The 23,497-nt window shown below is 43.4% G+C and overlaps 1 protein-coding gene across 1 annotated transcript in view; it reads right to left on the reverse strand.

The window, feature by feature from the left end:
• Positions 1-2,390: 2,390 nt before the first annotated feature.
• Glp2r (glucagon like peptide 2 receptor) overlaps positions 2,391-23,497 on the reverse strand; it is a 77,346-nt gene continuing 56,239 nt past the window's right edge. The window contains exons 10-13 of the mRNA XM_046422173.2: positions 22,828-22,916; positions 14,588-14,726; positions 6,863-6,904; positions 2,391-5,037 (exon numbers count right to left, since the gene is read on the reverse strand). Of these exons, the coding sequence (XP_046278129.2) occupies positions 4,711-5,037; positions 6,863-6,904; positions 14,588-14,726; positions 22,828-22,916 (597 nt within the window). The 3' untranslated portion in view covers positions 2,391-4,710. The remainder of the gene's footprint in view (positions 5,038-6,862; positions 6,905-14,587; positions 14,727-22,827; positions 22,917-23,497) is intronic.

Here is a 23,497-nt window from a genome sequence, read left to right on the forward strand (position 1 = left end):
TCCTCCTGAGCCTCTGGGATTTCAGGCTTGCACCATCATTCACAAAACCCCTTGGATATTTCTTAACATCCCCAGAAGATCTTTACCACAGGTTCACCAACAAGTCCCTCGGTGCCAGGTGCCATTGCTACCCCAGGCACCAGATTTCCCACCACCTGGTATGCTCAATAGGTGTTCATCTGCCAGGGAGTCTTCTGGGTTACAGTCTGTTGGAAGGGCCCTGTAGAGAATGACATGTGTTGTGTAGTGGCTTTGATCACCAACTCCTAGAAGCACTTCTAGATTTGTCTGCAACTTCTTTTCTCTCACCAGACTCCAACACTGTTTTTGGAGCCAGGAGGTGACAGACACCAAGCTGCTGCCCACTTCCATCCCTGTTTCTGTCCCTTGGTGGTTATGCAAATCTATCCAGATAAGCCTGCATCTCAGGCCCTTAGGTTGTAACTGGGAGGATGGCCCTTAAACAAAACAAAACAAAACAAAACACAAAATTGGGCCAACCACATCAACGGTGGCTATCTCTTAGAGTTGTTAAAATCAGCTGAATGTGTGCTTCCAGAAGAATTTCTGAGTTCTAGATGCAAAACAGGTGGGAGACTTGATATGAGTTAGTTTGGACTTCAGCAAGGGATTGTCAGATTCTGGGGAAGTCTCTTCCTTTCCGCCTCAGCCAGTGTTAAATCTTGGTCATGTATAAAAATCACTCAAGTGGCTTTGACACACAAAGCACAGGCAATGAAAGAAAAAAATCATTGATAAACCTCACCAAAATTTAAAACTTTGGCACATAAAAAAGGACACTCTCAACAAAGCACAAAGACATCCCACAGGATGAGAAAAATATTTCCAAATAATATATCTCATAAGGGATAATATGCAGAATATTTAAAGAACTTCTACAACTCCACAACAAAAGCAAACAATCCAATTTTTTTATATGTGCAAAGATTGGAGTAGATATTTTTCTAAAGAAGACACAAAATTGACCAATAAGCAATCACATGAAAGATGCTCAACATCATTAATCATCGAATAAAGGCAAGTCAAAACCGTAATGGGATAACATTTCACAGCCGTTACAGGGGCTACAGTTTTTCAAAAATGGAAAATAAATGTCAGTGGGGATGTGGATTGCTGGTGGGAATGTTAAATGGTGCAAGTGATGTGGAAAATCATTTGGCGGCTTTCCACTCTGTTAATCAGCAGCATCAGCATCAGATCTAGAAATTCTACTGCTAGGTATACCCCCAAATTTGAAAGCAGGAACTCAGATATACATCTCTATCAATAGCAGCATTATTCACAATAGCTGGAAGGTGGAATCAACCCAAGTGTGCATCGACAGGGGAATGGATACCCAGCATGTGGTATAGCCATACACTGAAACAGCATTCAGCAATGAAAAGAAACCGAGGACTGACACACGCTACAGTGTGAATGAATCTTGGAAGCCAATTACAGATTGTTTCATGGTTCCAATTATATGATTTATCTAGACTAGGCAAATCCAGACACAGGAAGAAGAAAGTTCTCCAGAGGGAGGGGGAATGGGAAGATGTTTTTTTCATGGGGACAGAGTTTCAGATTGTAAAGGTGAAAAGATTCTGGAGATGGATACTGGGGATGGTTGCCCAACAATGTGAATGTACTGAATACCCTGAGCCTCATGCTTAAAATGGTTAAAATGACAAATTTTATATTTTATATTATCTATATTTTACCATAATAAAAAATCACTTAGAAATTATTATATATCTAATATATATAATAATTTCTAAATTATAATATATATATAATAATTCTAGATTTGAATTGCAGATGAAGGAGGTCCCAGAGGCTGTACTTCCACGTGTGCATACACACACACACACACACACACATACGCGCGCGCTTATGCATGTGTGTGTGTGTGTGTGTGTGTGTGTGTGTATATATATATATATATATCTCGCCAAGGTCAACTTGAACCAATTCAATCCAAGTCTCCAGAGCCAGACCTAGCCATTGGTCTCTTAAAAGTTTCCCGAAGGGGATTGTCCTGCCAGGACTGGGAGCACTAGGCTGGACCTTCCAGTCAACAAGCATACTGAATGACTTTGGGGTGATCTAGAAAGGGGATTTTTCCCTTTTGACCTCTAACCTCCATTTCTGACCCCTCCCCCTCTGCCAACCCCTTTGAGTGTTTCAAATAATGTGCCCTCTGGTCGCCCACTAAATGCCACAGCCTTTCCCCCGCCACTTCTGTTCAGAAACAGGGCACCAAATTCTCTGGGCATTGGGAGAGACTTTCAGCTCCAGTGGGAAACGAATGCAGAAGAGTGGACAAAAATGCAAATCATTTAAATAAACTTGCTTTAATCATTCGCAGAGCAAGAGCAAGCAGTGCGGGTAGACCACGGCATTGTGCAGGGAGGAGCGGAGGACATTTTTACAAAGGCTTTGGAAGAAAAATGCTTCTCCTATTGGTGGCAGGATCTTAAATAATTTACTCCTGGAAGCATTCAATGCTCCCTGAGGAAGTTCCATCCTGTCTCTCTTGACCGGTGTGTGAAGAGCACCTGCTCTGAACGCACTCCAGGCCGGGGACTTGATGGGAATTAGATGGCCCAGAGTTTATCAAAAGCTGATTGGCTAAGGAGCCCAGGCAGGGACATTTACAAAGAAGGGAAAACTATGTGTTTTAATAATTGAACTATGGATAATCTAGACACTGGAAAATAAACCTTTGCTTCATTATGCACTTGCCTAATACCTCCATTTCTGTTCCCATCCTGGAAGCTAGGAATGAGAGCAGTATAAAATTTAAGGGGGCAGCCAAAGTCTCCATAGTCAAGATAAGTCATACTTCAATGCAATCGTTTAAAAATCAAAATTAGTGTTAGAAAGTCCCAGATCAACAAAATATTAACATTTCAGATAAAGTCAAGGTCAGAGCTTACATTCGCAGGAGTTGGATTCCCTTGCCATTTCGGCCCTTGTGCCAATAAAACTTTATTTTAAAAAATGTCCCATGGGCTTTAGTTTGTGGATTTAATTTTCAAATGAAATACTTCATTTAATTTTTAGATTAAATCAGACTGCATTCAAGTATGATTTTTTTCGACTACTGAGTTTTTTAGATGTGAGTAGTTACAATTGCCCTCACCCCGGCCCTGCTGCAAAGGACCCTTGAAAACAGAGTTGCCAGCTAAAAGACAGGATGGACAGTCAGATTCGAATTTCAGATGAAGGAGGTCCCAGGGGCTGTACTTCCATGTGAAGATTATTTGATTGTCTGAAATTCAAATGTAATAGTGTATCATGTATTTTTATTTGTTAAACCGGCAGCCCCACTTGAGAAAGTCTCACCAGGCACCCCCCACAATGGTGTTTGGTTCCACATCAACATGCCCCACCCCCACACACGTACTTTGTACACACTATGTGAGTGACACTCCTGGACATCAGCCCAATGTGTCCAGAGACTTTTCCTCCCTTGGTCTTCATTCACCATCTGGCATTTTCATTTCAGACACTGAGCCTGACCTCAACTTCCTGTCTCTCCTGGCCCCCCATAGATTAGGTTCCCATCAGCAGGACAGGTTCCACAGTGACAGCCAATGCAGAGCCCTGGGCCTCTCAGCTCTCTGTGTCACTCACCACATATCCAAGATTCAACTAGTCCTTTTGCTTTACCTGGGTCCCCTCTGACTTTCGGCATCCATCTGGGGAGGAGAATCCTTATCAGTAGGGACTGGGGTCAGGAAGAATAGCAATAAGCCCCCCAGGGCAGGAGGCCTGGCCACTAAGGCATCCATTGGCAAAGCAAATGTGGAAAGGCATTTCCAGCCCCAATGTAGAGCACGTCAGAAAACCAGGTGGAGCCAGAAAGGACAGAAGAAAACCAGGGGAGATATTCAGAAGGTCCCTGGGAACTGGGATCAACTGTCTGAGGAGAGCTGGGATTGTAACAGCTCCAGGGGAACTTGTGCTGACCACAGAGGGAGAAGTGAGAGGGAAAGAGGGAGACAAGACTCTACAGATGAGAAAGAGGAAAGAATCAAGGAGGAAGTGAAGGCTGGGGGCCAACGTGGGCTCATACCAAGGAGGGCAGGTGCATCCCAGCTGAACTGTGGATGCAGAACGCCTCACTTCACCCTGCTGGGGGCCATGCCTGGGGTCTTCTGGCGCTCTCTCCCCCTGCCCAGTATTTTCCCAGAGTGAACTTGCATCTGAATTAGCTGGGATGCTTGCTAGTTCCATTCCTGACTATCCTCACGCTTTTAGAATCTCAGTGATGAGCCTAGGATTCAGCATTTTAAAAGCTTCCTGGCGTGGGGGGCGGGGTTCCTATGTGCCCTAAAACCAATCTCAGATGAAAATCAAGTGCTGGGAGGAGAAAAGGAAGAGATATTGACTAGACTCTTTTTTTAAACAAGAGAATTCTCTTCTCTTCATCCTGGGGTTCTTCTGTTCACTTGAATTCTGGGCCAAGCCCCAGGGACTGGTGGTCATTCTGGGAAATACACCAGTGGGGATAACTAGGGTGACAAGGACAGGCAGAAGCTCTCTGAGCATTACACAGCTTCATGTATGCAAAGTTTGAAGAACCTGAAGACTGACTTCATGTCTGAGTGGGCATAGTGTACAGGGAAAGAATGATCTGCTCCATCCTGCCTCATCCTCAGCTCTCTTGGGAGTCCCCAGATTGCAGATCTGGGGTCCACGGTGCTAGATCTCACTCTCTTCCAGAATCTCCTCCATGGTGTTGGCCAGGGTGAAGTCCCCCTCACTGCTCTCCGACAGGCTGCTGCCACGGGGCCAGGCTGTGTGGCCCCGGTGAGGATGGGCACCCAGCTCCCCCCGGCCCCGTGTGGCCAGGTGTGAGCCGTCAGGAGAGGTCTTCAGCTTCCGAAGCGTCTCGGCACCATCTCCATCTGAGAGATTCTTGGGACATTTCCCCAGGAACCGGAAGTTCTTCCCCAGGACCCAGGCTCCACAGCCTGAGTGGTTGTCGAGCAAGAAGCGGGCCCAGAACTTCCGCAGTTCAGCCTTCACCTGTCAGGTGAGACAAAGGTAAGGTTGTAGTCTTGGGATCATTTACTCATGTGTCCGTTCAGAAAAAAAAAAAAAAATTATTGAATAGCTACTCCATGCTACCCTTGGGAAATTTACCTTCTACCTGATGAAGAAACAAGACTTATAAACATAGCAGATGACAAATTCTATGAGACTATAATAGGACAACGTGGTAAGGAGTGTTAAATGAAGACGACAGGAGACCATGGTTTTGCCCTGGACCCCAACAGACTAGACTAAAAATCAAGATGGAGTCACCCATGCTGAAGTTCCACCTCACCAAACCAAGACTTATGGGCCCTTCAGGGGAGAGAGATTACAGTCCAGCTTTCCAAACAGACCAGGTTCAATGGGTCTGTTTGACAAAGTTCTCTCTGCCTTAACCCTTGCACAAAAAGTCAACCTGAGGAAATCTGATGTTAACCAGTTGTTTTTATACCGGCCTGTCTACTCCTTAGAAGGAAAGTAACTTGTGAAGGGCTTTCATCTGCCTTCCCCCATAAAACTAATGCCCTCTGCTCAGACCACTGACACACTTATTCTATTTTATTGAATGAAATATTGGCCCCCTTTTAGAATTGCAAATTAAGCCAAGTGAGGTCTTTAAACTAAATTGTTGCAATTTTTTGTCATTTGACAGGAGATTAAGAGCTTGAGATGTGGTGTTCAGAAGGGACTCTGTGTGGTGGCGTTTGAGCTGAACCTGCCTGAGGAACAAGGAGCCCTTGCATGAAGCTATGGAAGCAGCAGCCCTGAGCGACACAGAGGAGGGCCTCTGCTCTGGAGAGCTTACACTCTAGATGGAGGAGACGAACACTCACATTTAAACCTGCAGCGGAGGGAGGGGGGAAATACAAGGAGGCTTGAAATTTTACCAACTCCAAAACCAAATGAAAACCCCTGTTCTGCCCCTTCACCCTTCAAGCCTTTCTCCAGGTGCTACAGTTTGATCTTGAATGTTCCCCAAAGGCTCATGTGTAGAAGGTTTGATCTCCAGCTTGCGGTGCTGTTGTGAACATGGTGACAACGTCAAAAGATAGGGCCTGGTGGGAGGAAGTTGGTTCACTGGTGGAAGACCCCTGGAGAGGACCCCAAACTTCCTTTCCCTTGCTCTCTCTCTGCTTCCTGAGCACCATGAAATCAGCAGCTCATTCCACCATGTACTCCTAGTATGATGTGCTGCCTTGTCTCAGGCCCAAAGGCAAAGGGACTTGGCAACTATGGACTGAAACCTCTGCAACCATGAGCCAAAGTAAACCTTTCCTTATTGTTAAGTTGATTGTCTCAGGTATTAGTTATAGTAACAGTAAGCTGCCCAGCACCAGGGAAACAGAAAAACTGGTTGGGGTCATGCAATCATATGAATAAAAAGTATAGTTCCCAGGTATTGAGCCTTTACTATCTGCTCAGCATGCCTGGGACATCACTATAAGGTAAGGACAGTTGTTGTTTCCATTTTACAGATGAGGAAACTGAGGCTAAGATGCAGTGACCTGTCTAATTCACAGAGCTCCTAAGTGGGTAAACCAAGGCTTGGATCCAGATTTTTGGATTCATGCTTATTTTTTTCATCATACTTTCACCCTAGCACAATTCCAGTAGGGCCAAGACTGGGTTCTGAGCTTTCACACACCCATCATGACACCTTTTCCCATTTGTCTAAAGTGTCTTCTGTTCTCTCTCCTGGATGCTCACAGTACATGCTAGTCGCCGTTACCCCATCACATACAGAGAAACCTCTGAGGACAGTAGGATTTCAGTCCCAGCCTCACCAGATATTGGGATGGCAACATGGAAAACATACCTCTCCATTGACAAAGCCGTACTGCAAGGCCACGAGGAACCCCTGGAATAAAAGGAAGATGTGATGTGAACTTTGGGTAGATATGACTGAGAATTACAAGCAAAGTCCAAGACACCCCCAAAGAGGCATGCAACTACACTAACTAGAGTTAGTCATACTGGTGATGCTAACTTGGATTCTAAGGCATCTCCTCTAACTTTGGCATCTAACCACCCATACCAGCCTAGCTTTGGAGGTCATGGGTATTCATAGGTCAAAGATGATTAAATCCCCATAAAGCATTCAATTATATGAATACTAGACAGGCCACAATCCCATTTCTACTAGACCACGGTGGTCACTGGCTAATTTATTTTGCCTGACTCGCATTCTTTCCTTTTGGAATCTGACACTCTCCTATTCCTCAGGCCTTTGGCATGACTGTCAATCACATGGTTTCCACATTGTGGGATGGCTGTCATCTCAATAAGTGGCCCAAATTGACCTGTGACCCAAGCAAGGTCAATCAGAGTTCTTTTCACTGGGAAAGGGGAGAGAGAGTTTCGAACTCTCTTCTCTTCATTTTCCATCTTGATAGACAATGTAAACCCAGAGATACTGTTAGAATCTTCCCAGCTCTGTGGAGAGAGCCCATCTAAGCATGAAACCAAGACAGACAAAAGCAGAGACCAGAGAGATGGTGAGAGTCTTATTTCTGATATTTCTTGGGAAACTGGATTCAGATGTCTGGTCCTAAATTTTTCATTTATCTAACATAATAAATATGCTTTTCTCTCCTCAAAATATTTCTTTCAGCCACATGGGCTTTCTAGATTCTTGGAGCTTGTCAAATTCATATACTAACTATCTATTGCTGTATAACATAGTGGATCAAAACAACAAAGATGTATCATTTCATACACACTCTACAGCCAAGAATCTGGTGGTGGATTAGCTGAGTGTCCTGGCTCAGGGTCACTCTTAAGTTTCAGTCAAGATGCTGGTTGGAACTACAGTCATCTGAAGACTTGGATGGCTGCCAGAGTGGCTCACATACTGACAAGTTGCTTGCTGCTTTTTTTGATTGTAAAATTGTAGATTGTAATTGCACTCGGGATCATTATTTTTAAAACTGATGCACTTGGGCTGGGGATGTGGCTCAAGCTGTAACGCGCTGGCCTGGCATGCACAGTTCGAGCCTCAGCACCACATAAAAATAAAAGATGTGTGTTCACTGAAAACTGAAAAATAAATTTAAAAAAATTCTCTCTCTCTTTCTCTTTAAAAAAAAACTGATGCACATATGTATCAATTAGAAATATTATCAGTTGCAAGGTTAAACATAATCATGATCACAGAAACAAAGAGGTAGAATTTTTTTCTCACACATAATAATAATGATTAATTCATTTATTAATATCCAAACTTAAAGAATATGTTCCACTCCTCTGGACTTTGGAATCAGAAATATTTACATTCAGATTCCTATTCCCCACTCAGCTGGATGATGGTGGGTAAGGTGGATGTGCTTGTCAGTAGGAGGCTTCAGTCTCTCTCCACAAAGCTGCTTGAGTATCCTCCTAACATGGCAGCTGCTTGAGTATCCTCCTGACATGGCAGCTGCTTTCTCCCAGATGGAGTGATCCAAGAGAACAAAGCAGAAACTGCAACCCATTTTATGACCTAATCTTAGAAGTCACACATCATCATGTCCACAATATCCTAATGTCACATAGGTCAACTCTTTGCAATATGGAAAGAGACTTAAAAAAGGGCATGGAGAGCCATTGAAGGATATTTGGGGGCTGGCTACCACAGTTCACTTCTTCTCAAAGCCCTTCACACTTCCTGTTTTCTGGATGATTCTCCCTCAAACTTCTGCCTAACTATCTGCTTAAAGTCAGATCTTAGCTCAAATATCACCAAAAAGAGGCCTTTCCAGGTTACCCAAGTCACTATCACAGTGGTCTATTTTATTCATTTTTAATACCAAGATTATATTGTAATTTATCTGATCGGTTATTATCCATCCCTCTCTGCTTCACTTGCAGTCAGAGTAGCATCCTTATCTTGGATTTTCACTACCACACCCCAAGCACCTGAAACAATGCCTGGCGTTTAATAGGAACACACACACATACACACACACAAAAAATATTTGTTGAATGAAAGAGTGAGTGAATGAATGAATGAATGATCCATGACTCAATTAAGAGTTTTGCCTTATACAATATCAAACCAATTCTGAAACGTGGAAAGATGGTTTCTTCTTTATTCTCCTCTTAGTTATTTAGAATTGTAGTCCCAAGGATTATAATGAAAAGACTATATATAGATTGTCAAGTAATGGTATTTTCATTTACAAAACATTTGTCTTGGGGAAGTTTCAATAAGAGGATAATCTCTTGAATTTGTAAAATATTTCTGGGTTCACCCTATAACTGCCAAAAGTCTGGAATCAAAGATTCTTTAGTTAATGTTTATTTCTGTTGATTCTGCAGACTTTGACACTTCCTGATTTTTTGAGCAGCCATCTGTGAGAACCTACATACCCTGACTTTTCTTAATTGACATGAAGGCCTGTGGAATTTGGGCTAAGTGCCTGATATATTTAAGCTGGATTTATGTTTGGCACCCAAGTACTTGAATCTTTGTGGGAAGAATCTCACAAAATGCCAGAACTTGGCAGGAAAGGACACATCTCCAACTAAAAGGTGAAGGTCTTGAAGACAGGATGACTCCTTTTATATCTCTTGATCATAATTAAGTTATTATCAAGGTTTTTCTGCTCTTCCTTGTGTAAGCCTTTTTCAGTACATCCCTTTTGCAACCTGGTCAGGGATTTCCATGTTGGTCGTCACAATATCAGTAAAATGCTCAGATTCTGCCTACCCAAGTGGAATTTTCCTTCTCTTATGTCCCTAGATATTTCATGACTAGAGCTCCTACATGGGAACATGGTGGTACTAATTAATCGTTTCCACACATACAATCACATCAGAGGTTTACAGACACCCTGCTTGGTTGGCAGGACAGGTGATACTCACCTCTGGGCACATGATATAAGAAAAACTGGATTTCAACGTACCAGAATTCTTTTTTTGTGGGGGAGGGGTGGTTACCAGGGATTGAACTCAAGGCCACTCAATCACTGAGCCACATCCCCAGCCCTATTTTGTATTTTATTTAGAGACAGGGTCTCACTGAGTTGCTTAGCAACTTGCCTTTGGCTGAGGCTGGCTTTGAACTCACGATCCTCCTGTCTCAGCCTCCCAAGCTGCTGGGATTACAGGTGTGTGCCACGGTGCCTGGCGCCAGAATTCTTATAAACAACAGGACAGTTGTTAACAGGATTCCCGTGACAAATGTGTCTTTTCATTTCCTCGGGTTCTTTCTTCATTGTCTTAGGACCATGCTGGAGTATGATTCTCATTCTAGGTAAAGTGACTGCGAAGCCAATAGGTCCCATAGATCACGTGGTTTTTACTTCGTGTATCACCAGGGCTTGGCCATCTCTCCTTAGGTCCAGTGATAGCACAAGACTGGTGAAACTATTATGGTTTGGATACGAGGTGTCCCCTCAAAAGCTCTTGTGTTAATGCAGGAATGTTCTGAGGTGAAATTATTAGAATGTGCAAGTTGTAACCTAATCAGTTTGTCCTGGTTTAAATGGACGGACTGGGGGTAACTGTAGGCAGGTGGGGTGTGGCTGGAGGAGATGAATCACAGGTACATGACTTGGAAGATTGTCTCTTCCCTATAGCCCCTTCCCCTTTCTCCCTCTGCTCCCTGGCTGCCATAAATGGAGTAGGGCTCCTCTATCATGCCTATCCGCCAGGATGTTCTGCCTCATCTTGAGCTCAGAGCAATGGAGTTATTTGTCTATGGACAGAGAACCTCTGAAACTGTGACACCCCAAGTAAACTTTTCCTCCTGAGTTGTCAGGTATTTTGATCACAGTGCTGAAAAACTGACTAAAATAATTCCTTCTTCCGACATCTTGGATCTGAAAGTCCACCTTTCTAGTGAAATTTCCATGCCAGTCATTGCAGTTTTTAACTCCAGAACTCCAGCAGTAAACCTTTGGAAGAGTGAAGAACCCTCCAAATCAGTAAGAAAAGGAAGCTCTTAGGGCTAATGCCTGTTCTTGCTGATTCCCAGGGTAGAGTCACTAAGATATAACCCACCAAATGGGCCCCCACCTGGATGCCTACCTATGATTTCACTGTACCTGGTAGAATGGAGGGGGATAGGTCCAGGGTGTTCAGAAGGTGAAAGACCTTTGCCCACACAGAAGCCCTCAAGGTGTGTTTTCTGGCTCAGTCCTTATACGAAACACCCTGCAGAATCACTCTGATTCCTCAAATTCCACACAATCATTAAAACTATTAAATTATTCTTTCTATAAACCATACAGTTTGGGGTGGTTCATTACATAGCAACAGATGACCAAACATCCCTTAAATCCAAGGAATGTGATAGGCTAGGTTTCTTTCTTAGAAATCTGTCCAACATAACTCCACATGAATTTTCTGGTCCTCAACTAGCCTTAGATGTGTGACATCAGTTGATTAAGGGCTCACATTGATTGATCATGTCCTGGGGCTGGGGCCAGGGGAGGGCTGGGATGAGAGGCCACCAAATACTACAGCTGCAGGATTTGCCTTTTTCCCCTCCTAATTTGGGATTAACTTTTAAAGAAGATTAAGGCCAAGCAACACAGGAAACTCAAATTACTAAATCTTAGCTTTTGAAATCCCCCAAAAGATTGAAATAAATTAAACATGTTTTCATAATGAAAAAAAATAAAATAAAAATGTTGCTTAGTCTCAGTTCAAAGCTACAAACAAGAATTCAGCTCCAATGGGAGGGGAAAATAAAAACTTGTCCAACTGCCCAGACCACATCTCAGGCTCTGTCCCTCAGTCTTTGGTGAGCCAAGCACATTTTCTCTGCTCTGTGCATAGAATCTCAGCACCTGACTCTGTCTGGTGGCAAAGGCTTTAGGAATCTGGTCTAAGGAAATTGATGGGTCCTGGTGAGGATCCGCACAGGGCACCTGAGAGTTGTAGGTGGACACAATGCTTTTATTTTTGTTTATTTATTTTTATGTGGTGCTGAGGATCGAACCCAGTGCCTCACCCGCGCTAGGCGAGCGCTCTACCACTGAGCCACAACTCCAGCCCCACAGGTTGTATTTTTCTTCATTATGTTTTCCATCTGTTTGTCAGATTAGATAATCTCAACTGACCTATCTTCAAGTTCTATAATTCCTTCTTCCGCCACCTTGAATCTGAGAGTCCACCTTTCTAGTGAAATTTCCATGCCAGTCATTGCAGTTTTTAACTCCAGAACTTACATTTAGTTCTTATTTTACAATTTCTCTCTTTCAGTAGAAATTTCTTTTATGGATAAATTATTGTCATCATACTTGCCTTTAATGCTTTAAACATGATTTCCTTTTATTATTTGAACATATTTGTAATGACTTCTTTGACATTGTTGTTTGTTAATTCCAACATCTGGATCCCTCAAAGAGTTTCCATTGACTGCTTTTTGTCCTACATATGGACATCTCTTTTTTTTCCTTTGTACATCTCCCATTTCTTGTACATCTTTTTTTTTTTTTTTTTGCCAAAGCTGGAAATTTTAGATACTACATTATAGCAATTCAAAATTCTGAGTCCACATGCTCCATCCCTGGTGTGGTTAATCTGTCTCCCCTGTGGCATATAACCACTGATATCTATGTTCATCTTTAAATTATGGTGTGTGTGTGTGTGTGTGTGTGCGCGCGCGCATTTTATCTGCAGGACTGGTCTCCTGTGTTTTTTTTAAAATAAACAGTTGGTTAGCCAATGATTGATCAAAATTATGCTCAACCATCTTGAGCCAGTAAGGCTCCAATAGCCTTTGCCAATGGAAGTTTGTATTGCTGGGGGAACACATTCAAAGTTTTTGAATGTATGAATTTATAGAATTTATGGCCTTTATTTTCTATCAGGCCCTCTCCTGTCTCCTCTGTGTGTACAGGAGCTCATATTCAGACAGGGATGTGGGGATATACTTTCTGATCTATCTTGAATATGTATGCATTCTTATGCGTCTACACAACATTTAATTCCACCAGAGAGCTATATGGGAGTTTAACAAGGCTCACTATGGTGGTCTCATTTCTCAGACTTCCCTGTTAAATTTGTGGCTAGCCCACTGGTCCATTTCTTACCCTAAATAGGATTGTAACAGCAGGCTGCGACATTGTCCTTACCTGGTCCCTTGCCACTGAGATCACCACTGTATTTGGCAATGTCTAGGCCTGTGAGATTTTTCTGCTTTCTGATCCAAATCAAGTCAGCCCCCTTATGCAGTGAAGCTGCTAATTTTCATTAGAACTTCCTAACTGATGGTGCAGGGGGTGGAGAACAAAAGCAGTCACAGCCCAAAATGACATAGATTCCCACTATTCTTAGTTCAGTAATATTTCTTGAATAAAACCTTGTCAATCTTTTCTATGCCTTTGGTTAATTTCTTGTATCCTAAAATGATTGCTATTGACAGTTATCAACTTTGATTCTTTTGAGGGAAAGAATTTGTTAAACTCCTTTCTCCTCCCTTCCAGCAAGTCCTGCTTCTACATTAGCATTTAAAGTTTACTAATTCTAAGTTCATTACTGTTTGGGGGGGACTTCTGCTCTGTCCATGCTGCTAGGTTAGCACTTATCTATTGCATTAGTGGCCTTTACTAATGAGCCATGTCTCCCCACATTCATGTCCCTGTGCAGTCCCCTCCTCTTCCTCCTAGGCTGGATCTATGACTTGCTTTAAAGAGCAGAATGCAGAAGAAACATCAAGGTGTCAGTTCCAGACACAGGCATTGAAAAACCTAGCAGCTTCGGTTTTTTGCTCTTGAAGACCCTGAACTGCCACATAAGAAGTTCAGTTACTCTGGAAAGACCACAAGAAGAGTGGAAAGTGAGAGACCCTAAGACCCTATGGAAATCAGCAAGGTAGTTAGAGGTGGGAAATGAGGCCCCAGAAATTTGACAAATAAGGCCAGCCCCAGTTTGAGCCCCTACCTATGTGTGAAGAAACCATCATAGAATCTCCAGCCCCCACAGGCTCACAGGAGCAAAGGTTAGCCACTGCTACCATGTCCTACCTGGATTCCTGACTCCCAGCATCATGAGAGGGAAAACAATGATGGTCATCATAAGTTACTAAGTCATACATAGTGTAAGTAATGGATAACTAAAATATTCAGATAACTTAATGACAGTCAGCCTCTGGTTTCTCATTTCCTCCCATACACATCTGTCAGGCTCAAGAACCTCCCGCTGTGTGGTCCTACTACTCCTTTACCCAGGTTATATTGTGTCCTAGGTACCTGTCATCTGAAGCATAGACAAGGATCATTTTGCATGCTGCTCGGCAGAGAACCCAGCAAAAATAGGCCCTTAATAAAAGGCTTCAGGTTGACACACTCAGCTAATATGATCATGAGTCACACTACCTATTACAGCCAGGAACGAGCCCTGTTCCTTTCTGAGTCACTGAATCACGCTGTCAGAATCAAGGCAACACCTCCCATCTGCACACCCTTCTCATTCCAAGGGTCCTCACCAATAAAGCCTGCTCATGCTAGAAATCTGTTTTCATCCATAGATCTCTCTTCATTCTGAGCCCATTTAGATCCCATGCATTTTATTTTCTCCCAAGCCAAGGAATCCTGGTCAGACTCCTACTTACGTGGAAGGAGCTCAATGTCAATTGAACGAAGAGTCGCATGAGTTTTGAAAATCCTTGGATTTGGTCATCAGTGATGAAAGAGAAGAGGATCTCGTGGACACCCAGTAAAGGAATGAGGACCAGTGTTGATTTTGCCAGTCTGCAAATGACAACCAAATAACAGTCATGAGGGCCACCCTGGGACTCAACCGCATTTCCTGCTCTTTGGTGTCTGTCTTTATCGTCTTGATGAATAGTTGATTTTCCAGTTGGTCTCTTTGACTACACATTTAATGCTTGAGGGTCTTATTTATTGTTGCATTCCCTTCACCTGGTAGATGCTCAGGAAATATGAATGCAATGAATGCATGAATGGATAACTCCTCCCATATAGGTTTATCTATGCATACAGATATTAATGTTTTAACTGAGAGATACATATTCATGCAAGTAGCTGCCATGCCCAGACTCCACACCTCCCAGGTTTGGCAATTTTCCTATTACATGGCTAACAGATATGTCTCTCTCTCTTTTTCTACTCAGGTCTTTCAATGTCAGGACTTTAAATGGCAGCCTGAGAATGGAGAGAAAATGAGTTGCTCGGGATCACAAAACCTAAATGTCAAATCCCAGCCTGGAAGTGGGAGGGGTCTCTGACTTAACCTCAGGCCCTGCAAATCTGAGCTGCACTTTGCCATCAGCCCTCAGGCAACCCTCAACCCTGCAAGGACCACAGGAAACGAAAACCTGATCCTCCTCATAAAAAGTGCTGTGTGGAGGTTTGCTGCTGTATACAGTCTACACAAAAAAAGACAAACATTCCTTTGTACCACCCACGTGTAAAGTGCACAGCTGGGGCCCAAACATGCCAAACTGGTGAGTCCCAAATGTGGCTGACTAGTAAAATTCCTTACAGAGCTTTTAAAATATTTCCAGTGGGCCCTCCAAATAGGCTGGGTTCTATATTGGTAGATTCAACCAACTGTGGGTGGAAATTTTTCCTTTTTAATTTATCTATACCAAACACAAACATTTTCTTTCTTTCATTAGTCTCTAAACAATACAGTATTGATATATCATTGGCATTGTTTTAGGTATCAAAAGTAATCTAGAGATGATTTCAAGTATTTGGGAAGATGGGCGAGTGGCAAATACATCATTTTCATATAAGGAAACTAAGCATCTGTGGATTTTAGTATCATGGGGGTCTTGGAACCAAACCTCCACGAAGACCAAGGATGCTGTGGTACCCATAAGCTTCCTGGGATTGTGTCAACTCCCTGAGGTTGGGTCCTGAGACAGTGATTTTTAAAGAAATTCCTATAGGATTCTGATACATAGCTAAGTTTGGGGATGACTGCTTTTTTACTATTGAGCTGTTTCTAGATTTGAAACTAACCACATTAGCAAAGGTGACTCATAGTCAGGATACGAACAAAGCTATTGTCTAATTTGCATTGGGAAAAAAAAAAAAGAGACTAATTGCAATGTGTTTTTAGCCCGAGTCACTTCTCCACACCCCCGGAGGTAGAGATGTAGACACTTGAGAGTGTCATCAACAGTTTACAAGCAGTTCTTTAGGAAGGTTGAACTCCATCCAAGTTTACTAGAATCCTGTATCTGAGACCCATTCAGTGTCATCAATGAAACAAAAAACTTTCACTATATGCCCTTAAAGGAGGTAGCGCCAGAAGTGGGGAGTAGGAGCCACCATGCAGGAGTGACTCCACCTGTCCACGTGGGCTTTGTGTCCCTGACCCTTGACCTTCAGGGGAGGCCCCTGAGTCAGGATGAGTTGCAGGTCCCAGTCATGCGGTTCTCCTGAGTGGAACTCAGATGTACTCCCATCCCCATTCCCAGCCAGCGGGGAGTCTCTCTGCCAGGCACAGTAACTTGTTCCCAAGGAGAGAATATTTTAAGAGTTTTCCTCCTTTTCCTACTCCTGCTCCTTCTCCTCACTCCTCTTCTCCTTTTCCTTCTTGTGCTGGGGATTGAACCCAGACCTTATGCATTCTAAGCCTGCACTCTATCATTGATCAATATCCACAGAGCCTAAGGGTTTGGGTTTTGTTTGTTTTAGTTTTGTCTTATTTTCTTTATTTTCAGGAGTGTTTTAAAAACCCTCTGTGTCAAAGGTTGCAAAATGGTGATCATAGGTTGGAAATGACTTGGAGATAGTTTTGTTTAAATGACATAGTGATTTTTTTTTCTTTAAAGCTACTGGAGACATCTTTAAGGAGATTGCAAAGTGAAGGTGTTCAGATTTTCATCTCTTGGAAACAGGACACTTAGGGGCCAAATTACTGCTTGGCAATCATTGGTATCATTGGTTCTGGCTGGGTTGTGGCCCTCCATTTAGAGGGAACCTGTGATCTTCAGCACCCACTGAGCCTGGACTGCTCACTTATGACCTTATTTGGCCCTTGCCCATGTCTGAATCTGTGACCCTTGCTCTGGGCTATCTGGGTTTTAATGACACATACTCACATGCTTCCTGTGGGTCAAGTCTTACCATGAACTTATTCTGGGGCCATGTTATGACTTTATGTGTTTTTTTAAATAAACTTTATATTTTGAAATAATTTTAGATCTATAGAAAAGTCGCAAACGTAGTACAGAGTTGCCACACACCCTTCCCTCAGTTTCCGTTTCTGTTAAACAATACGTGGCCACAACACACCTGTCAAACTCAGGGAGCCAACACGGGAATATCACTAGTAGCTAAATTGCAGACTTTATTTGGATTCCACTGTTTTTCCACCTAATGTCCTTCTCACCTTCCTGGATCCCACACTGCAGTTAGCATGGAGTGACTGTTACTGAAGAGCCATCTTTTGGGGCCATTTTAGTCACTATCATCCCTCTGGTTGGAAGTAAGAAGGGATTTTCCACTACTCACATTCTTCTAACTTCTCCTTCGATGAAAGTACTATTTGTGACCCAGCTCAGATGAAAACCCATAAATAGTCAAAGCAGCTTACCCCTATGGATTGTGTGTACACTTATTTTTCATCCATAACCATTTGTTTATTTAACCAGTACAGTTTATTGTAGTCGTTTAACTATTCAACAAATATTTACTGCGTATGGACTCCGGGCACATGAGCGGGGACAGTGGGAGTGGAAGAGTTGGAGATGAAGGTGGCCGTGTGCAGGGCCAGCTCTTGGACCTGGGTTCAAACACCCGTGTCATCAATTACTCTCAATGTGCACTTGGGCCAATTATTTCACTTCTCTGTTAGTTTCCTCATCTGTAAAAAGAGGATTTTACTAATAACAGCATCCAACAGGGTCATCATAAGGATTAAGCCAATAACATGGGGTAAACCCCCAGAATAAATAATATCTAATCATAATAAATGATCAATAAATTTTTAAAGAAGGCATCACTGCCTTTAGGTTGCTATAGCTTCAGTGATTTTGATCACTTTTATTTCCATTTGTGATGTATTTAGTCTGTAGTTGCTGATGGGGCTCAGAACTTGCTTCTTCAAAATATGGTAACTAGACTGTTTTAAGCTGAAAATTTTTGAGAAAATTACAGAAGCAGGAACATCACTCTTCAATCTCTCCTCTACTTCTCCCCTAAAATCAGCTCAAAAACCTACAAAGGGGACCTGGGGTTGTGGCTCAGGGGTAGAGCACTTGCCTACCATGTGTGAGGTACTGGGTTTAATCCTCAGCACCACATATAAATAAATAAATAAAATACCTACAACTGAAAAAAATTTAAAAAAAAACCCACAAAGAATTTCCTGAACTGCCCCTGATAAAGATTCAAAGGCCCTCCTTTGAGAGATGCCCTCCTTGCACCCCCAGGGAAAGAACATCCTCATCTCTGAAGACTCCAAAGACTCTGAATCCACAGGTCTTGGTTAGTTCCCCCAGATTAGTCCCATCTGGTCACACCCCTTCTGTCCACTGCTATTTCTCCATAACTCTCCATTCACCATCAGACCTGACCTAAAAATGTGTAACTTCAGTCATTTCTTGGGGTCTTCATTTCCTCATGAAAGTTCCTGTGTCACATAAAACTTCGACATAAGTTTGCATGCCTTTGACCCTGTTAATCTTATCAGTTTGACTTTCAGACGCCCAACCAGGGACCCTAAGAAGATGGAGCAAAAAAACCTTTTCTCCCTCAAATTACCTACCTGGAAGTCCTTTGCGGAAGCACTCTGGGTCTTAGCATGTTAAAAATGACCCTCTTTTATACATTCATTAGGCATTCGATCCTCGTGCATCCCATGGAAGGTTAGGATTGTTCCTCTGTGAAAAGAGACCCGTCTCCTCCTGGGAACCACGAAGAATAGAGAACTCGGGAAGCTAAGTGTCTGCTGGTCCCTGTCCACATTCCAAGAACATCCTTAGCCTTGCTGCTAGCCTTGAAGTTCCTCCTTCGTGCTTGGCTCTCTGCTCTCCTACTCCAAAAACACAAAGATGGGACATCTTCTGTTTCCTTTGCTTGATGGTGGAAGCCCAGGGACAAGGGCTAAGAATACAGAAGATTCTCCAGCTCCTAGCAACCCGCCTTTTTGGCAGGGCCTACATGTGTTTAATTCAAACTTTCCTAAAATATACTCCTGGAGGGGAGCCAGATCTTGAACATTACATTCCAAACGTTTTCAAAATCTCAGAGTTGGAGGGAGCCTGCACCTACCAGAATTTGGATGAAATGCATTGGGCCCATGAGAGGGCTTTCAGGGAATACAAACATGAAAGGGAGACGTGGAAGAGGAGCAAGCTTTCAACACGGGAGAGGGCAGGGGGAGACAGGCATGCTGACAACTTACCGGGGGTGACAGTAGGCAGCCCCTTCCAGAGCTTGGAAATGAGGAAACTAGCACTACTTCCCGAGAGCAAAGTGACAAATGAGCTCATAGTTTTTTTTGCTGTGGGATCTCTCTAGCCCAGGGAGCAAAAATAGCATGGGTGTCTCCTGACAGATAAGTTCCTAAATTTTTGCTAAAAAAATAAAAAAGCATAAGTGAATCAATTAAATTAGACTCTCCATGAAAAAAAATTAAATAAGTGTATGTCCGCATGGTCATCTCATGTTGCCCTCTTCCTCACTGAAAATGGCAGTAAAAATTACAAAGGAGGATGTTTTGGCTACTCATCCCGCTTTCCTCTGTGGAAGGCACACTGGCTCTGGAGAATGAACCACATTCTCAACAGGTAGAGTGCAATAGGCCAGGTAGGTTTCTCAGATGTCCTTCAACCTCTCTGCTTTGACCACACTCTCCCCAAGCAACATTCTGGTGAACTCTGGATTTCTGAGAACATCGTAAGGCATGTGTGCACTACAAAGGAATGCCCGACCCCATCCCCACCTTCCACAGACATTAAAAATGAATAATAGGTTGGGTGCGGTGGCACATACTTGCCCATAATCCCAGCAACTCTGGAGGCTAAGGCAGAAGGATTGCAAATTCAAGGCCAGCCTCAGTAACTTAGTGAAACCCTGTCTCAAAACAAAAAACAAAAAGCGCTAGGGATGTAGCTCAGTGGTAGAGTCCCTCCTGGGTTCAATCCCCTGGACGGAGGAGGAGGAGGAGGAGGAGGAGGAGGAGGAGGAGGAGGAGGAGGAGGAGACAAGGAACAGAGAAGGAGAACTCGTCATCTAGTTTATGTACATGAACTTCTTTTAAGTTCAGAGGGCATCAGCCAATCATTCAGGAACACAGTGAAGTCCACCGTACAGTCTCTGGGTAGTGGCAAGCTCACCAAGGTGAGGCCTCTGACCCTGAAAGGCCTTTGGGTAGATATGTACCCAGATTCCCTTTCTCTAGATTTTTCCTTGAACAAAGATAGGGAAAGGGAGAAAAAAAAAAAACAAATTTCCAGACAGAATGTATATGTCAGACCAGGTTATTCTTTCTACCCTCCAACCATCCATTCTCGATCATTGCTCAGCCATAAAGGTTCCCCAATGTCTTGATTTACACTTCCCCAGATCAATGGCTACCAAGTGAGTATGCACACCCCAGGCTTATGCAAGCTGACTTCTTTAATACTGGAAGAAAATAGAAGATAATAGGAGTTCTTTGTATATTAATATTTATCTATCATTGTATATTTTCTGTTTTTTATATATAAGGTATGTATTAGTTCATTAGACTATATATATATATATATATTATATACACACACACACACACACACACACACATATATATATGATGAGGCACATGCTCAAAATTTCTTTATTGATCAAGATGCATGATGCATGATCAAAAAGCTTAGAAACCGCTATCTTGGATAACTCTAGAAAAGGGGGACCCTGGAAAAGAAAAAAAAACAGGCTTTATAGAAACACCATTCAGCATACCTAAGCAGAAAACTCCATGTGTTATTTCACTAGAGCATCTCATCAGAGGTCCCCTATTCTGGCTGTGTATCCGAATCCCTGGGGAATCCACAGGAAGTCCATATGGCAGGTTTCCGTCCTGTACCCCCTGAGTCAGTAGTGGGGCTCATGAGGCTGTGCTTTGAGCTGGCTCTCAGGGAACGCTTAAAAGTAGTCAGAGCGGAAAGATATTGTAGAGGGTCACTGGGGGTCTGGAACCTGGGGAAGATTCCAGGGGTGCCTGGTGGACTTTGGGGACACAAAGCAGCAGGGGCTTGGGCTCAGAGTCCTTTGGAATTCACCTGACCCCTGATTCTGCCTCCTGAGAGTATTCACCTCTGTCCAGCTTCTGGGTACCCTGCTTGTCCCTGCATCCAGAAGGCTGCCCTGCCTGAGTGGACCAGGAGCTCAACCCTCAGAGTGGTGAGAGGCTGAGCCTTGGGAAAGGGGCCAAGGAGGCTGCTCGGCCACTTGGAGGCCCGACTAGAGGCGCCAAGAGAGACAGTGCAACTCCCCAGGGCCCAGGCCAGGCCAGTTCCCCAGGGTTAAGGGTTTCTGCAAAATATTTGAGTGAAAGCCTCAACTAGCAGCTCTAGTATATATTTGCCCATTCCTAAACTGGGTATGTTTACCCTTCGCGATGTCGTGGAGCAGGGATTGGGGGATGATAAGATGTGAGGTCTGGATCCTGAGCAAATGCTGCTCCCCACCTCTGATTAGGTGAGCCGTCTAACTGAATCACACAGGCTCTTGCTCAAAATTTCTTTGCTGATCAAGATACGTGATCCGAAAGCGTAGACACCCCTGTCTTGGATAACCCTGGAAAAGGGGGACCCGAAAAAGAAAGCAAAGAGGCTTTATAGAAGCCTCCTTGAATTGACATATTAGGCAGGAGACGGGTCAACACTCCCATTTTGTACACCAAAAACAGCCCAAGGGAGGCCAATGCCCTTGCCTAAGGCCAGTCAGTGAGTCTGGGGTTGTGGGCAGCTCTCCACCCCCCACCACCTGTCGCGTGCTCCACCCCAAGGCCCCAGTTCTTAATGAAGTAGCATGCGTGCACCTCAAAGATGGGGTCCATGTTGTATTTACCTCTTGTTCCAGTTGGAGACATTCATTAAATGTTTGTCAGATAAATAGAAAGACCACCTTCTGGCACCTGGCTCAGACTTAGAAAGAGTGAGGTGCAGGGCTGGGTCCCTCTTCACCCCTCCCACCTCCTCTAGCCTGCTGTGTGGACTGAAGCCCTTACTTCAGAGCCATCACTTGGGTTAGATCACCCCTTCCTTGACAGCCCCAGCTGAAATCACTGGCCACATCCAAAGGAAAGGATGACTAGGAAAAGAGCAATGCAGATCTCAGTAATGTGCCATCTAATCTATGACGAACAAGGACTGCAATTGCAACAGAAAGCAGGAGAGACACAGCAAAGTCAAGTCACAGAAAAAGCAATTGTATAGGGAACATATTTCCTTAGACTCTGAAGTTTGTGGTCTTACTTCTCAAGGTCTCAAAAATACTCAAATCTCAGATTCTGAGTTATGAGTGTATCTTTTGTTCTGTGGCCTCAAATCCTCCAAGGAAGGCAACTGCCAAAGTTCCATTCATACCAGGCTTTCCCTTCTCCATAAGTCACTCATCCTTAGGGACACTTTACAGTCTTGTACTGGGGGGAATGAGTATGTCTCCGGCTACTCACTACCTGCTTTCCTTTACATGGGGCCAGAAGGTTCTCCTCCCTGCCAGTCCCACATGCTCTATGACACTATTTTCAGAAGGACTCTCTCTGACTCACCTTAGTAGACAAATATACTAATGCAACTTTTTCTGACCTTCCTAAGACATTAGGCAACACCACAAGAAGGATTCGAAATAACCTTGGACTTCTGAATACCGACCGTAGGCCACTCACCTGTATTTATAATCTCTGAAGCACATTTGATGAGCTTTCAGCTTAGAAATGAGAAGCCTGAGAATTTTCAGGAAGATGAAGAAATTAACCTTGAAAAAAGAAAAAAAAACAGATGTAGGTAAGTAAAGGTGTGCTCCATAATGCTGTGACTATTGAGGACACCTGGACGTGGCCATCCGCCCCTCATCCACATAAACCAGGGGCAATGTGGCAGTTGGTTGGTTGCAATAATTACTTAATCTCCACTGCTCCAAAGGCCATCTGATCTGAAGGTCTAGAAGGGATTTTAGAAGTATCATTTAATAATTCTTCTGCTTAATGAGGCCCATAGCTAAAGCCATCCAAGGTGGACATTTTCTTCATTATCATGAGCATCATCATCATCATCATCATCATCATCAACAACAACATTTATTGAGTACTTACGAGGCCAGGCTTTGGGCTAAGAACTTTCCATGGATTATTTTATTTAATCTTCATAACAACCCCTAAAGTAGCTACAACTATTTTTATCCCCATAATACAACAAGAAAACAGAGGCCCAGAGGAGAGGAGTATAATTTCTAAGGTTGTGCAGCTAGTCAGTGACTGAGCTGTTGCTACAGCTCAGATCTATCTGATAACAACCTTCCCTCCATTTAAACAGAATGCCACACTGCTGCTCATCTGT

Source organism: Marmota monax, unplaced genomic scaffold, assembly GCF_021218885.2.
Source record: "Marmota monax isolate L192 unplaced genomic scaffold, Marmota_monax_Labrador192_F-V1.1 WCK01_AAM20220418_F8-fsc00243, whole genome shotgun sequence".
NCBI classification, from domain to species: domain Eukaryota; kingdom Metazoa; phylum Chordata; class Mammalia; order Rodentia; family Sciuridae; genus Marmota; species Marmota monax.